This window comes from Phyllostomus hastatus, unplaced genomic scaffold (assembly GCF_019186645.2).
Source record: "Phyllostomus hastatus isolate PE091 unplaced genomic scaffold, TTU_PhHast_1.1 phas_contig_62, whole genome shotgun sequence".
Classification (NCBI taxonomy): Eukaryota; Metazoa; Chordata; class Mammalia; order Chiroptera; family Phyllostomidae; genus Phyllostomus; species Phyllostomus hastatus.
The window spans coordinates 19,406,974-19,420,073 of NW_025333921.1; the positions used below are offsets into that span (position 1 = coordinate 19,406,974).

At 48.9% G+C, this 13,100-nt stretch overlaps 1 protein-coding gene, 2 non-coding genes and 1 pseudogene across 12 annotated transcripts; 3 read left to right on the top strand and 1 right to left on the bottom strand.

Moving 5' to 3' along the window:
- LOC123825343 lies at positions 1-107 on the top strand. The gene has a single exon (XR_006786884.1). It is a non-coding gene; the product is annotated as a U6 spliceosomal RNA (small nuclear RNA).
- A 3,994-nt stretch (positions 108-4,101) lies between these two features.
- LOC123825335 lies at positions 4,102-4,237 on the top strand. The gene has a single exon (XR_006786878.1). It is a non-coding gene; the product is annotated as a U4 spliceosomal RNA (small nuclear RNA).
- A 1,216-nt stretch (positions 4,238-5,453) lies between these two features.
- LOC123825163 lies at positions 5,454-6,151 on the bottom strand (annotated as a pseudogene).
- A 209-nt stretch (positions 6,152-6,360) lies between these two features.
- On the top strand, positions 6,361-12,894 carry NEIL1 (nei like DNA glycosylase 1). 10 transcript variants are annotated; one of them, XM_045848515.1, is made up of 12 exons: positions 6,569-6,707; positions 7,183-7,278; positions 7,929-8,189; positions 8,262-8,385; positions 10,343-10,477; positions 10,563-10,626; positions 10,895-10,994; positions 11,352-11,479; positions 11,818-11,845; positions 12,025-12,086; positions 12,268-12,433; positions 12,612-12,894. In XM_045848515.1, the coding sequence occupies exons 3-12, from the start codon at positions 7,952-7,954 to the stop codon at positions 12,680-12,682; spliced, it is 1,116 nt and encodes a 371-aa protein (XP_045704471.1). In that variant the 5' UTR covers positions 6,569-6,707; positions 7,183-7,278; positions 7,929-7,951; the 3' UTR covers positions 12,683-12,894. The 10 variants fall into 10 exon arrangements, with proteins under 10 accessions (XP_045704465.1, XP_045704464.1, XP_045704471.1 ...); XM_045848509.1 differs by lacking the exon at positions 6,569-6,707 and adding an exon at positions 6,361-6,495 and having other exon boundaries at positions 7,929-8,385; XM_045848508.1 differs by lacking the exon at positions 6,569-6,707 and adding an exon at positions 6,403-6,495 and having other exon boundaries at positions 7,042-7,278; positions 7,929-8,385.
- The last annotated feature ends 206 nt before the right edge of the window (positions 12,895-13,100 follow it).

Here is a 13,100-nt window from a genome sequence, read left to right on the forward strand (position 1 = left end):
GTGCTTGCTTTGACAGCACATATACTAAAATTGGGACTATACAGAGAAGATTAACATGGTTCCTGTGCAAGGATGACACGTAAATTCATGAAGTGTTCCATATTAAAAAAAAAAAAAAAAAGCCAGAGGGGGTTGAGTAGGTGGAAAAAACTGCTGGAACCCTAGGCAGTTCCTCTGAAAGAACCCACACACAAACTCACCTACTCAGACTCATTCCTTCAGCTGTAGCACCGGGGCAGCAGCTTGAAAAGTACTAGTGGTATACAGGGAGGGACCAAAGTGTCTGGCATCAAGGTGAGCAGAGGCCATTGTCCCTTTTCTAAACCCTTCACCCACAGGGCCAGCAGGCTGGTGCCATATCTGAGATTCTATCACCTGGTTAACACTGTTTGGTCCACCTTGGAGAACCCAGAGGCTCTGCCCTACCTAAAGCACCGGCCCACCCAAGCTGCTTTTCCACATGAATGGTTGGTCTTGGCTCAGACTTCACAAATTCCTAAATTGTCTCAAACAAGCGACAGCTGACCTCAGTGAGCCCCAGGCCTGGCAGCCAGCCTAGATTCGCAGAATGGCTTCACTTAGGAATCTCCTAGCCCAGCACAAGCAACAGCCACCTCAGATTCAGATTGCTTTATAGCTCAGGCAGGGTGGCCCTGGGAAAACTCAGGTGGGGGCTGACCTTGGCCTGCACCGCCCAGGAAATCCCATGGCCAGCACACACTGTGGACAGTTACAGGCCACATGGGAGCATCACCACCCTGCCCCTGCACAGCTGAACCTCCACAGAGGGCAGAGGATAGTAGCCAGTTGTCATAGCCAATCCTTGCAGCTGACTGGCCTGGGTAAATTCCTCCCGTTGATCTGCCAACAGCAACCAAAGCTCAACTACAAGAGGAGGGTGTACTCAGCCCACAAAAAGGCCACACCTGGAGTGCCCAGCTTGGGTAGTAGGGGAGGCTGTGCGACTGGGCCCTACAGGACACCTACCATATTAGGCCACACTACCAAGACATGGAGTCAAAGCAGCTCTACCTAATACACAGAAACAAACACAGGGAGGCTGCCAAAATGAGGAGACAAACATGGCCCAAATGAAAGAGCAGATCAAAACTCCAGAAAAAGAGCTAAACAAAATGGAGATAAGCAATCTATCAGATGCAGAGTTTGAAACACCGGTTATAAGGATGCTCAAGGAACTTAGTGAGGAATTCAACAGCATAAAAAAGATCCAGTCAGAAATGAAGGATACACTAATTGAAATAAAGAACAACTTTCAGGGAAACAGTACAGTGGATGAAGCTGAGAACCAAATCAATGATTTGGAACATAAGGAAGCCAAAACAACAACAACAACAACAACAACAAAAAGCAACCAATCAGAACAAGAAGAAAAATATCCACAAAAAAAAAAAAAGAGAGAGAATAGTATAAGCAACCTCTGGAACAACTATAAGGGTCCAACATTCACATCATAGGGGTACCAGAAGAAGAAGAGGAAGAGCAAGAATTTTTCTATTTGAAAAAATAATGAAATAAAACTTTCCTAGCTTGGTGTAGGAAATAGACATGCAAGTCCAGAAAGCACAGAGTCCCAAACAAGATGGATACAAAGAAGCCCATTCCAAAACACATCATAATTAAAATGCCAAAGGTTAAAGATAAAGAGAGAATCTTGAAAGCAGCAAGAGAAAAGTAGTTACTACACAGGCATCCCCATAAGACTGTCAGCTGATTTCTCAAAGGAAACTTTGCAGGCTAGAAGGGATTGGCGGGAAATATTCAAAGTCACGAAAAGCAGGGACCTATGGCCAAGATTGCTGTACCCAGAAAAGATTTCATTTAGAATGAAAGGGAAGATAAAGAGCTTCCCAGACAAGAAAAAAACTAAAGGAGTTCATCATCACCAAACTGTTACATGAAATGTTAAAGGGACTTATTTAAGAAAAAGATCAAAGCTCTGAACAATAAAATCACAAAAAATACAAATCTATTAACAATTGAATTAAAAAAACAATAAAAAACTAAGCCCTGGTTGGTGTGGTTTGGTGGATTGAGTGCCAGCTTGTGAACCAAAGGGTTGCCAGTTCATTTCCCTGTCAGGGCACATGTGTGGGTTGCAGGCCAGGTCTCCAGTTGGGGGCATATAAGAGGCCACTGGTTGCTGTAGTTCTCACACATCAGTGTTTCTCCTCTCTTTCTCCCTCCTTTCCCATCTTTCTAAAAATAAATAAAACGTTTTTAAAAAACTAAGCAAACAAGAACAGAGACAGAATCATGAATACGGAGAGCGTTTTGATGGTTGCCAGGTGTGAGTAGGGTGTGGGGGGATGGGTGAAGAGGTGAGGGGATTAAGAAGTACAAAGAAGTAGTTACAGACTAGCCATGGGGATGTAAAGTACCGCATAAGAAATGGAGTAGCCAAAAAACTTATATGAATGACCCATGAACATGAACAATGGTAGGGAGATTGCCTGAGGAAGTCGGGGGTGATGAGTGGAGGGGGGAAGAGGGGAGAAAATCAGAACACCTATAACAGCATAATCAAAAAATATAATAAAAGAAATCTGAGTCCCTAAAACTCCCTGCCTCTCCCCCCAAAAACCCCAAAATCAATCCTAATTTGTCACCATTGGATGTTTTTCATTGCATCGGATTCTTAGTCTAAAAATTGATCATTAAAGGGAAGGAATTCAGGATTTATCCTGTCTTAGTATTTCAGGATAATCAAATAGTCAACAAGGTAAAGCTCTTCTTTACAGAAGAATTCCAACTAATGTAGAAGGAGTGAAAGAATTAGAAAATAACCATTTTGTGACTCCCAGTGAAATACTTGGTTGAGGCAGGATTATCAAGGATGCTAAAATCATACGATGAAAGGTGAATGTGATGTAAAACTGGGTATTTGTGTGGTGCCAAACAATCCCCTCAAACAGCCCAATGTCCCTTGGCTGGTAAGCAAATAAACACGCTGGCATGTCTACATAGTAGAATACTACTCAGCAATGAAAAGGACTGAATGATAAGCATAACAATCTGGATAGATCTCAAATGCATTATACTAAGAGAAAGAAACCAGAATCAATGTATGTCAACTATAACTGAAAAATATTTTTTTAATAAAGAAAAGCCCCATTAAGTTGTATGCCTGGAGCCAATACAAAATAATATTAAAAGTAAACTGTAACTGAAAATTTTTAAAAAATTAAAACAGGTATCAAGTACACACAGCATTTCATAATGGTTTGCTTTATAAGTGTTTTCATGGACAGACTGCCTCTGCATCATGAATTAACCTTCTAGAGTACTATTCAAGTAAGTTTTACTTATTTAATTGATAAATCAATTTCTTATACTGATTTTTAAAAAAAAGATACACAGAGAAATCAGACTCAGATGACTACATACTGAGGATTTCATTTATATGGTGTTATGGAGAAGGCAAAACTATGGGACAGAAAGCAAATCCAGTGGTTGCCAGAGCATAGGGTGAAAGTGTAGATTAAAAAGCTGCAATGGAAATTTTTTTTTGGCGGGGGATGGAAATGTATTATCTCTTGATTGTGGTGATGGTTCCATGAGTGTATGTATTTATCATAACTTGCATTCTAAAAGGTGAATTTTACTGTATATATATTATACCTTAATTTCAACAAAAAGTGACCAAACAGAAATCACCTCCATAGATTACTTAGTGGTCAGAAGGTGTAAAATATTCCTTTACTACACAGAGGTCTGGCTGTCACAGCCTCATCTGTGATCAATTTCAGCCTCACTAAAGTGGGACAATCAGCTATTGGTGCCTCCTACTCTTAATGTGGTGGAGTCTGCAGAACAGAGCAGCATCTAGGAGATGTCCTTGAATGGATGTAGCTGAGCCTTTGGATCTGACTCCCAGCATGCCGGAAAAACTAGATAGAGGAACAAGTCTGAAGAATGTTTGAGGAAACATTCAGAAAATCCCAGAATGCGATGGGGCATCTTAAAGAACACCTGGCCTGGACTCTTGAGAAAGATCAGTGTCATGGACACAAAGAAAAGGGAGTAGGGTAGGAGGGTGACTTCATCTAGATTAAAAGTGATTATAAAAAGACATATATACCAAGCTCTGTGCAGTGGCAGTATTGCAGTCAGTGAGGTTTATCCAATGTGTGATCATTGCTAAGTGAAAACTTTCCCCAAAACCCTGCCACAACTTGAAATATATAGGCACTGGCAATTTTTGACAGTCTCTATGGACACTGAGGGAAAAAAATGGCATATAAACTTTGACTGGACTCTGCCTTGAACAAATAGCTAAAAAGACATTTTGGGGACCAATTTGAATGTGGACTAGCTGTTAGATGATATAAAGAAGTTATTGTTAAATTTATTAGGTATGATAAAACACAGCTTTTCTACCAGTGTGTAGCAGCACACTGCTGTGCTTCGAGAATCTTTACAATATGCAATACCTGACTCTTTAGTCAGGGCACTGACCTCTTTTCCCTTAGAGTGTCAAATAAAAAAATTACAACAGCCAACAAACAATAGCCTCCAGATGCATGAATCTATCACCAGGTGAATGAATAAAACAATTTTTATTGTTTTATTGTTTTAACAATTCATCTGGTATGAATGAATAAAAATTATACTTATTTTTTTGTCATGTAGGAAAAAATAAATTTTTTGGTGTCCCACAGGATTTTAGTAATTAGTTCATGTGCACCAGAGATCAAAAGGTTGAAAATCTCTGGATAAAGGTATTGTGGCTTTGTAGGAAATTGCTTTTTACAGCTGCGTGCTGAAGTATTAGGAATGAAATGCCATAATTTAATTTACTTTAAAATACTTCTGCCAAAACAAATGAATTAATAGATGAAGGGGGGAAGAGGCAGAAGTCCCAGTATGAAGGGGGAAAGTCATGTTTATAGGTCAAGCACACAGGATGAAATGCAAACTCCTTACAGAAGTCCCTGAGGCCTGATCTGAACTTGCTTGTGTCTGTCCTCACCTCCCGACACTGTCTCAGCTACACTGCAGCCTACACAGACCTTCTTTCAATGAGTCAGTCACTTCCCTTCCTCCAAGCCTTTGCACTGGCCATCTCTTCCACCTGGCATGTTGTCTTTTATTTTTATAGCAACTTATTAAGAGTTTATTATAAATTTGGTTCATAGGCCACAAGGAAATAAAAGGACTTTGTAAAGTCATTTGGGAAACAGGGAGGTGAGGAGGGCAAAGGTGAGTCTAGGGCGTTGGTGGGCACCCACTGGGGAGGGGGCTGTATAAGGGGAACTAAACAACCTGTGAGGCTCCGGCATAACAAACAGGTCTGTAATAACGTGGACCTGAGGAACTGGGCCCGCACCTCTGTAGAGCTACTTCTGTAACTCTGTGGCCGAGAGTCAAAGAAGTCCTCAAATCCATGGGAGAGGGGTCTGGATTCCTGGAGGGAACCTGCCCATTGAAGTTTCTCATCCAGGGAGGATCCCCATTGGGGGACCCATGAGAAGCCTCATACCAGGAGGTGGGACCATCATGCCGGGAAGGGGTGCCCCTCGAGGGCCCATAGGTGGGTGAGGACACCTGTGGCCAGGTGGGGTGGGATCCCTGCAATACTGGTTGTGGCAGCAGCTGCAACAACGCCTCTATTTTTGTGGGGTCATCATCTGTTGGGATGACCCACCAACCCCCGCAAGTCCTGCAGGGGCCTGGGACCTGGGAACATCAGCTGGGGATTCCTCTGCCAGCAGCCCTGCCCATCCCTGGACCCCCAGCAGCTCCAGCAAGTGGAACTCAGTCAATGACAGTATCTTTGGGAAGAGGTCCTTCTACTGTAACTGAGACCATGTTCTCCCCTGGTCTCCCCTCCAAGCTGCAGCAGACCAAGGACTTGCTTCCCTTCTTCTCTCTTTCGCTTGAGTTCTTTGGCTTGATCTTCCTGAATTCATCACAATCACACTGGATCAAATTCATGTTAGTTGAAAGCCTTGAAGGTGCCCATGAAGACACAACCATCTTGCAGGATGTACCTCATCCTGTAGTGGATGTGGGCAGCATCTTGGCTTGCCTGCAGCCATGGTGGAGGTTTTGATCCCTCCAATTTCCCCTGGCATGTTGTCTTGTACCCCCTGTTTGCTGGATACTTCTGAGGTCTCAGCCTAAATGTCATTGAAGAGAGACCCTCCCCCACAAAACTGTCTGATGTGGGTTCTGCTTCTTGGCCTGTTTATTTGTCGCTTGGCTGCACTTCTCACCCACAGGTGGTAAAGATGTTTCTGTTTGTAAGTTATGTCTGTGTTGAGATACTTAGGGCCACCACTGGGTCCCCAAGGGCCTTCGTTTATCGTGCACCTGCATGCTCCCTCTGCACATCTGGCAGGAACCTGGCTGCTGTTTCAGTCTGGGAGTACCGACCCTGTCACTAGCCGGATGACTTCCCCAGCCACAGAGACAGCTGTGACACAGGACCTCAGAACTGACCTTGGATCCTGCCGGTGCCACCCTCCCAAATAGGTGACTGCCCCTAGCCTTTCCCACACGCCGAATCACCCCAGTTCGTGGATCCCACCCCGAAGGCCTCGGCCTCCTGCCCGAGGAACTACATTTCCCAGTGGGCGCTGGAGCAACCACAGCTTCAGGCGAGATCCGCCCGCGACTTTAACTCCTTAGTGGCTGCTGGTTGGCGGAGCGGGTGCGGGTACCTGGGGCGAAGGGCGACATTCGGGGTGTGTACCGCAGATTGCAGAGAGGATGGGATTTAGGGGCCTTGGAGAAAAAGGGAGCCAGGGTGTACCGAGGACAGGCAGCAGGGGTGAATGGTGAGGATGGGGGAGCGGGCCACAGAGTGCCTGCCCTTAGTGGGATTGGGAACCCCGCTGAGGGACCTTTTCCCTCAGTTGGAATATTCTCGGGGTGCCGGGTCCTGCACAGCGAGAAGGTGGGTGAAGGGAAAGGGGGTCTATCCTGGCTAAGCTCCGCCTATGCCCGACCACACCTGCGTCTTCGATCTCTCCGCTTGGCAAGGAGAGGGAGAAAATGCAAGCTCCCTTCCCCCAACAGGTGGCCGGGATAGGGAGAAGAGGTGGAGTGGGTTCCCCTCCGTCCCTGGCGCTGACCTGGGAGTGACCTGTTCTGCTCTGGACCTTGGCCTGGAGCTCGGCGACCCCGTCTTACTGGCGACCCTGTCTTCCTCCCTCGCAGCTGCGGGGACCTGGCTCCAGCCCAGACGGTACCTCGAGACACCTGCATCCCCTCCTGTCTGTCTTCGCTCCGGTCTTAACTCGTCCTAACTGCCAGGTGAGCCTCTGAGCGTTAATTTTCCCAGCTCCCCAAGTGGTGTCGGGCTCATTCCCTCAGCGATTGTGGCAACAGATAAGGTTGGTTCTGAGTGGTGGGGTGGTGAACAAAATGAGCTTCCACAGGGGAGGAAGTGGAGGTTGAGGTGGACAACAGACGATAAGACAATTTCAGATTTGGGAGTGCCATGAAGAAAATGTGTGTCTGGAGGAGGTGGGGAGGCCAATTTGGAAGGGTGGCCAGGGAGGGCAGCTCAAGCATTCCCAGACTGAGGGGACAGCAGGGCCAAAAGTGTGGGGATGGGAAAAGCGGCATGCTTGGGGCAAGTGATTGAGGGGCAGCCTAGGAACTAGATGATAGCTGGTTCCAGGAAGGATCTGGACTTTATTCTAAAAGCTGCAAGTGTTCATGGGAGACCATCGTGGAAGGTGTTAACAAACAAGACTGGAGCTCTCCAGTGCTCTGGGCTTTCCCAGCATTTTTAGCTGGGGATGGTCCCAGGCTGTGGCCAGGCCAGCAGCATTTCCTGCAAAACCTACCACTCCAGGGTCCCCTCTGATTCTCAAGTGCTCCTCTGTAAAATAGGGGTGATAAGTCCTGCCTCACAAGGTACACACCTGATCCAACTTGCAGTTCTCTTCCCCTCACAGGGCCTGCCCACTCCTGGCACAGAATGCCTGAGGGCCCTGAGCTGCACCTGGCCAGCCACTTCGTGAATGAGGCATGCAGGGGGCTGGTGTTTGGCGGGTGTGTGGAGAAGTCACCCGTCAGCCGCAACCCCGAGGTGCCCTTTGAGAGCAGTGCCTACTACATCTCAGCCTCAGCTCGGGGCAAGGAGCTTCGCCTGACACTGAGCCCCCTGCCTGGGGCCCAGCCCTCACGGGAGCCAATGGCCCTTATGTTCCACTTTGGTATGTCTGGGTCCTTCCAGCTGGTACCCAGTAATGCGCTACCACCCCATGCCCATCTGCGCTTTTACACAGCTCCTCCTGGCCCCAGACTGGCACTCTGCTTTGTGGACATCCGCCGCTTTGGGCACTGGGACATCGGGGGCGAGTGGCAGCCAGGCCGTGGGCCATGTGTCTTGCTGGAGTATGAACAGTTCAGGTAGGTAGGGCCAGCCCCAGGTGTGATGAGCACAGCCCTGGGTCCTGGACCTGACTCTTTTAGTGCCTTATTGGCCAATGAGGGGCAAATCCCAGCCCCTTCTGAGCCTCAGTCCCTTCCTCTATAGACCAAGATACTATACTTCCCTGGGGACAGCTCTCTGAGCTAATGGATATGGAAAACCAAAATTGTTATGGGAGGTGGGAGCAAGAGGTGAATAGGAAGGCATGCCCTGAGAACGTAGCCAGTTACTGTGAAAGTTGAGGCTGGATCAGCGCCCTCCACTGCTTCTAGGTACCCTCAGGAGGCTAAGAAGAAAGGTGGAGGGGCTTTAACAACATGAAAGAAGGGAGGCTGAGCAGGAAGTGTTTCAAGATGGTAGGATGGGGACTGCCTAATGACATGGTTTCTGAGTCAGGTTTTACGGTCACCCACATTTGCCTACCCACTCGTTTGTGTCCCATGGTCTCCTCTGTGGCTGTCTTTTGCCTGTGGGAGAGGTAACAATCTTACCTGGTTGTGATGCATGTCACCTAAGATGGCATAGTGTCAGCCACCTCCCTTCCTCCAAAGAGGAAATGTGTATCAGTCTCTTTGTGCCAGGCCCTGTTCTAGGTGTTGGGGATACAGCAGTGATCAAGATGGATGTGGATCCTGCCTCCATGGAGCCAAAGTTCAGGCAGGGCATGGAGGGACAAGGAAACAAACTAGATGGATTCATATAGACACATTCCTGAAAAACCCAAGAGGGAGAGAATGACTTTTGGCTAGGGAATGGGGGGCGGGGGGCATTAGGAAAGGCCACTCCTGGAGGAGACATTTGAGCTGAGGCCTGCCTGAGAGCCAGCCACGGAAAACTCTAGAGGAAAAGCATTCAAACTGACCAGAATCACAGGCACAAAGGTCTGGAGCCCATTTGGTGGATCCTCCCTTCCCTGGGGACAGCCCACCTTCATTTGGCCCTTAGGAGACTGTGTTGCCCACTGAGGTGGGTCAGGCCACGTCTGGAGCTACAGAAGGCAGTTGACTCCTGGCCTTCTCAGGAATTCCCAGGCATGACTGACCCCAAGTGCACACTCAGGAAACATCTGTGGTCCTGCACTCCTTCACCTTGCCTCTCCTGAGAAGTCATGCCACAGGTCAATGCTGTCAGCAGGCTTTGAAGTTTCTCTCAAACAATGAGCATCTCAGTGTGTTCTTGGCCCTATAGTTGGGGAGTCTGAGGGGATCTGTTCCCCTCAGGGAGCTGGCCACCCAGGCTAGCCTTCCACTCTTACATTTACCCCAAAATACTGTATTCCAGTCCCGTTTCTTATGCTTCTCAGGCCCATCACTGAGTCAGTCTTGCCATGACCCTTTTCCACAAAAAAAACAAGATGCATTTTCTCTTCCCAGTGGTGAGGAATGACCCATGGCCCTTGGAGGTAGGGTGGGGGCTGCTGACGCCATCAGTAGCCAGGACTTGCTCCCGCACACCTGCTGCACAGAGCTATTACTAGCCTCCCTAACATCTTCAGGTCCTGAGAAGAATAGACCCTTCCATATTAACTCTTCATTGCTAACCATCCAAAATTCCTGTACAGGGATCTCTAGGCTGCAGGCATATCTGAGGTCTTGTGATCACCTTGCTCTCAAAAATGTCTGGAGCCTGAGGTACTCTGGTGGCATATGCACAACAAATACACTCATGTGTTCCCTTTAACTTGTTGCTTTTGATTGGAATTTTCCTTTTGTAATGAATTAAAATCCTGTATTGTTCTCATTTAACAGATAGGAAAACTGAGGTTCCCACTGCCAAAATAGCACTGAGGCTGGGCAAAGGGAACTAGGACTCCTAATTTCCTTCCTTTGCACCTAGGAAAAGGTTCTCCTGGCTCCTCTCCGCCATCCCATAGTGAGGGGGGTGTGTGTGTGTGGCGGGGGAGATGAAAGGGCAGAATGGGCCTCACGTGCCCAGGCTGTGTCCCTCCAGGGAGAATGTGTTACGAAACCTAGAGGACAAGGTCTTTGACCGGCCCATATGTGAGGCACTCTTGGACCAGAGGTTCTTCAATGGCATTGGCAACTATCTGCGTGCAGAGATTCTATACAGGTTAGCAGGCAGACCATGGGTACAAGGGTAGGTTGGGTGCCCACATTCCCCATTGCTTACTACGGCTCCCTCCCCCACACTGCAGGCTGAAGATACCTCCCTTTGAGAAGGCCCGCACTGTTCTAGAGGCTCTGAAGCAGCACAGGCCGGTGAGGGTGGAGAGGAGGGAGGTATACTCACATACTAGTGAGGGCTGACAAGGTATGGACTGAGTCATAGCTAACTGTCTCTAATGTAACTCATACAGGTCCTTAGTTTGCTTTCTCTACAGTGTGTGTATGTGTGCATGTGCACGCATTGGGTAGGAGGAGGATGAACCATCTGAGTCCTGCAAGCACGCTCCCAATGGGGTCAGCTGTCTTCTGAGTGCCCTTACTGCATGCTGACAGCCAGACCCTGTCCCTGCTCTTTCTCCAGAACCCAGAGTTGACCCTGAGCCAGAAGATCAAGGCAAAGCTGCAGAACCCAGATCTGCTGGAGCTGTGCCATTCAGTGCCCAAGGAAGTGGTCCAGTTGGGTAAGGCCTGAGATACAAAGATGGCCAACTACCTCTGCTTTGGCATATTGTATAACCCCCAGGGCAGCTGGTGCCCCTTTTTAGGCCTGGTTCCCTGACTGGGGAATGGAAGTTGTTGCTAAATGGACCAGGCATCTTCACTTGTCAGGTGTCTGTGTCCTATAAGATGCCCATGAGACAGGCAGCACAAGGATTGTTAACCCCTCTCCAGGATGGCCCAGAGTGGGGAAGACACCAGTCTGAGGTCATACAGAGCTGGAGGAGAGAGAGCCTTGGCCCCTGCCTCAGTCTATCAAGTTCCCCCTCCTTCTAGCCTGAGTCTGACCTCTGACCCCTGCCTGGCTCCTCTGTCCACAGGGGGCAAGGGCTATGGACAGGAGAGTGGGGAGGAAGACTTTGCGGCCTTTCGAGCCTGGCTGCAGTGCTACGGCATGGCGGGCATGAGCTCTCTACGGGACCGGCACGGCCGCACCATCTGGTTCCAGGTTTGGGTCCTAATGCTCACACAGGCAAAGAGATCCCAAAGAGGCATGTGTGGTAGAGACTTGGGGTCACAGGTGGGCAGGAGATGGGGTCTGTATCTAGGCCCCCCAAGTGTCACAATGTCCTTGAAGCTCTCTAAGCCTTCCCTATGCTATGCCTCTCCCCTCTTATGAGTCCCAGGCTCCTACCTAGTAGAGTAGCCCAAGGCAGGGTGACAACAGTCTGATAGGCTTAGGGGAGGAACCACACAGATCTGGAAATAGGTGTGAGTCCTGCCTTTCCAAGGAAAAATGACCCCTGCCCCAATCAGGCTGATTTCAGAATCCCTGTTTCACTTTAGGGGGATCCTGGACCTTTAGCACCCAGAGGTAAGCTACTCCTAATGTAATAAGCTAAGAAAACAGAATGGATGAGTTATCTATAAGGGTTGCAGCGGTCCCTAGTCCCCACTGCAACTCTGGGAGTTGCCCCAGGGTGGAAAAGTGGGAGTCTGGAGAAAGGGCCCAAGGCCATAGGACCTTGCAGCCCCAGCACCAGTGTCCTTCAGGGAACAAGTCCCATAAGAAGAAATCCAAGAGATCACAGCCAGGTCCTGAGGACAGAACTGAGGTATGACTCCCTGCTCCTAACTCCTTCCTACACTCCCCCTGCCCTGACTGTACTTCCCAGGGCCAGCTTTTGGATAGCTGCCTTCCATTGACTTTGTGGGGGTGGGTGGGGGCAGTGGTGGGTCCTAACCAACCTCTGAACTGCTCTCTGAGCACCTCAGGAACCTGTTTCCTCCACCCAGGACCCTCCATCCCCAAGCAAGTCCCCTTCCAGGACACGAAGGGCACGAAGAGGACTTCCTAAGCAAACTACACCCCATCGGCCTGAGGGGACCAGTCTCCAACAGGACCCAAAAGTCCCCCCAGTCACTGAGAAAGGAAAGAAAACAGGGCGAAGAGCAAACTCAGGTGGGCCTTCCTCAGCACCCTCCTCTGGGGATGGAAGGGGCACCACCAAAAGGAGCTTTCCAGAAGGAAAGGGTGACAGTATAGGCAGGAGTTACAGGTGGACAAAGGTGGGAGGAAGGCTGACAGGGTAGTCCTCAACCTGGGGTCTGAGCTGCCACCTTACCTGTCCTCCCTCCAGGCCACTGCGGACCCCAAAAGATCAAGACTGACACCCCATCTTTGGAGCCTGAGGGGACTTTAGCTTCTTAGCTGCATATATGCCTTCCTGCTGCCTTGCTCTGGACCTGGGGACCTCTGTGGCTTCCTAGAGGCAGGGAGTAGTCGAAGGGTGCTGGATGCCTGTGGTCCTATGGTTGTTCCTTACACAAGTATGATTTTTAAATTTAATCCCCACCATCCCCCCTTTTTAAGCTCATGTAAAAAATGCTATATTTTTAAAAATGTATAAATTGATAAACTTCTTGGGTTGGCTACAGAAGACCTGAGATGGTAAGTTAGGAGGGCCTGTTTGCCTGGCCCTGAGTCCAAGAGGGCTACATCCCCAGCAAGGCAGACTGAGGCCCATGCCAGTCCTCAAGGCCCTGGCTGTCAGAGGACAGTCTGTGTCTGCAGGGACAGTCCCGCACAGGTGGTGCACAGAACCTGGCCCAAGGCTAGGCTCCATAGC

What these genes read in the sequence shown, in the direction of transcription:
- NEIL1 (XM_045848509.1), top strand. Translation starts at nt 7,952, where the DNA reads ATGCCTGAGGGCCCTGAGCTGCACCTGGCCAGCCACTTCGTGAATGAG. An exon ending in CGTGCAGAGATTCTATACAG is followed by an intron (nt 10,478 to 10,562) that starts GTTAGCAGGCAG and finishes CCCACACTGCAG; the next exon opens with GCTGAAGATACCTCCCTTTG. An exon ending in GTCCTGAGGACAGAACTGAG is followed by an intron (nt 12,087 to 12,267) that starts GTATGACTCCCT and finishes TCCTCCACCCAG; the next exon opens with GACCCTCCATCCCCAAGCAA.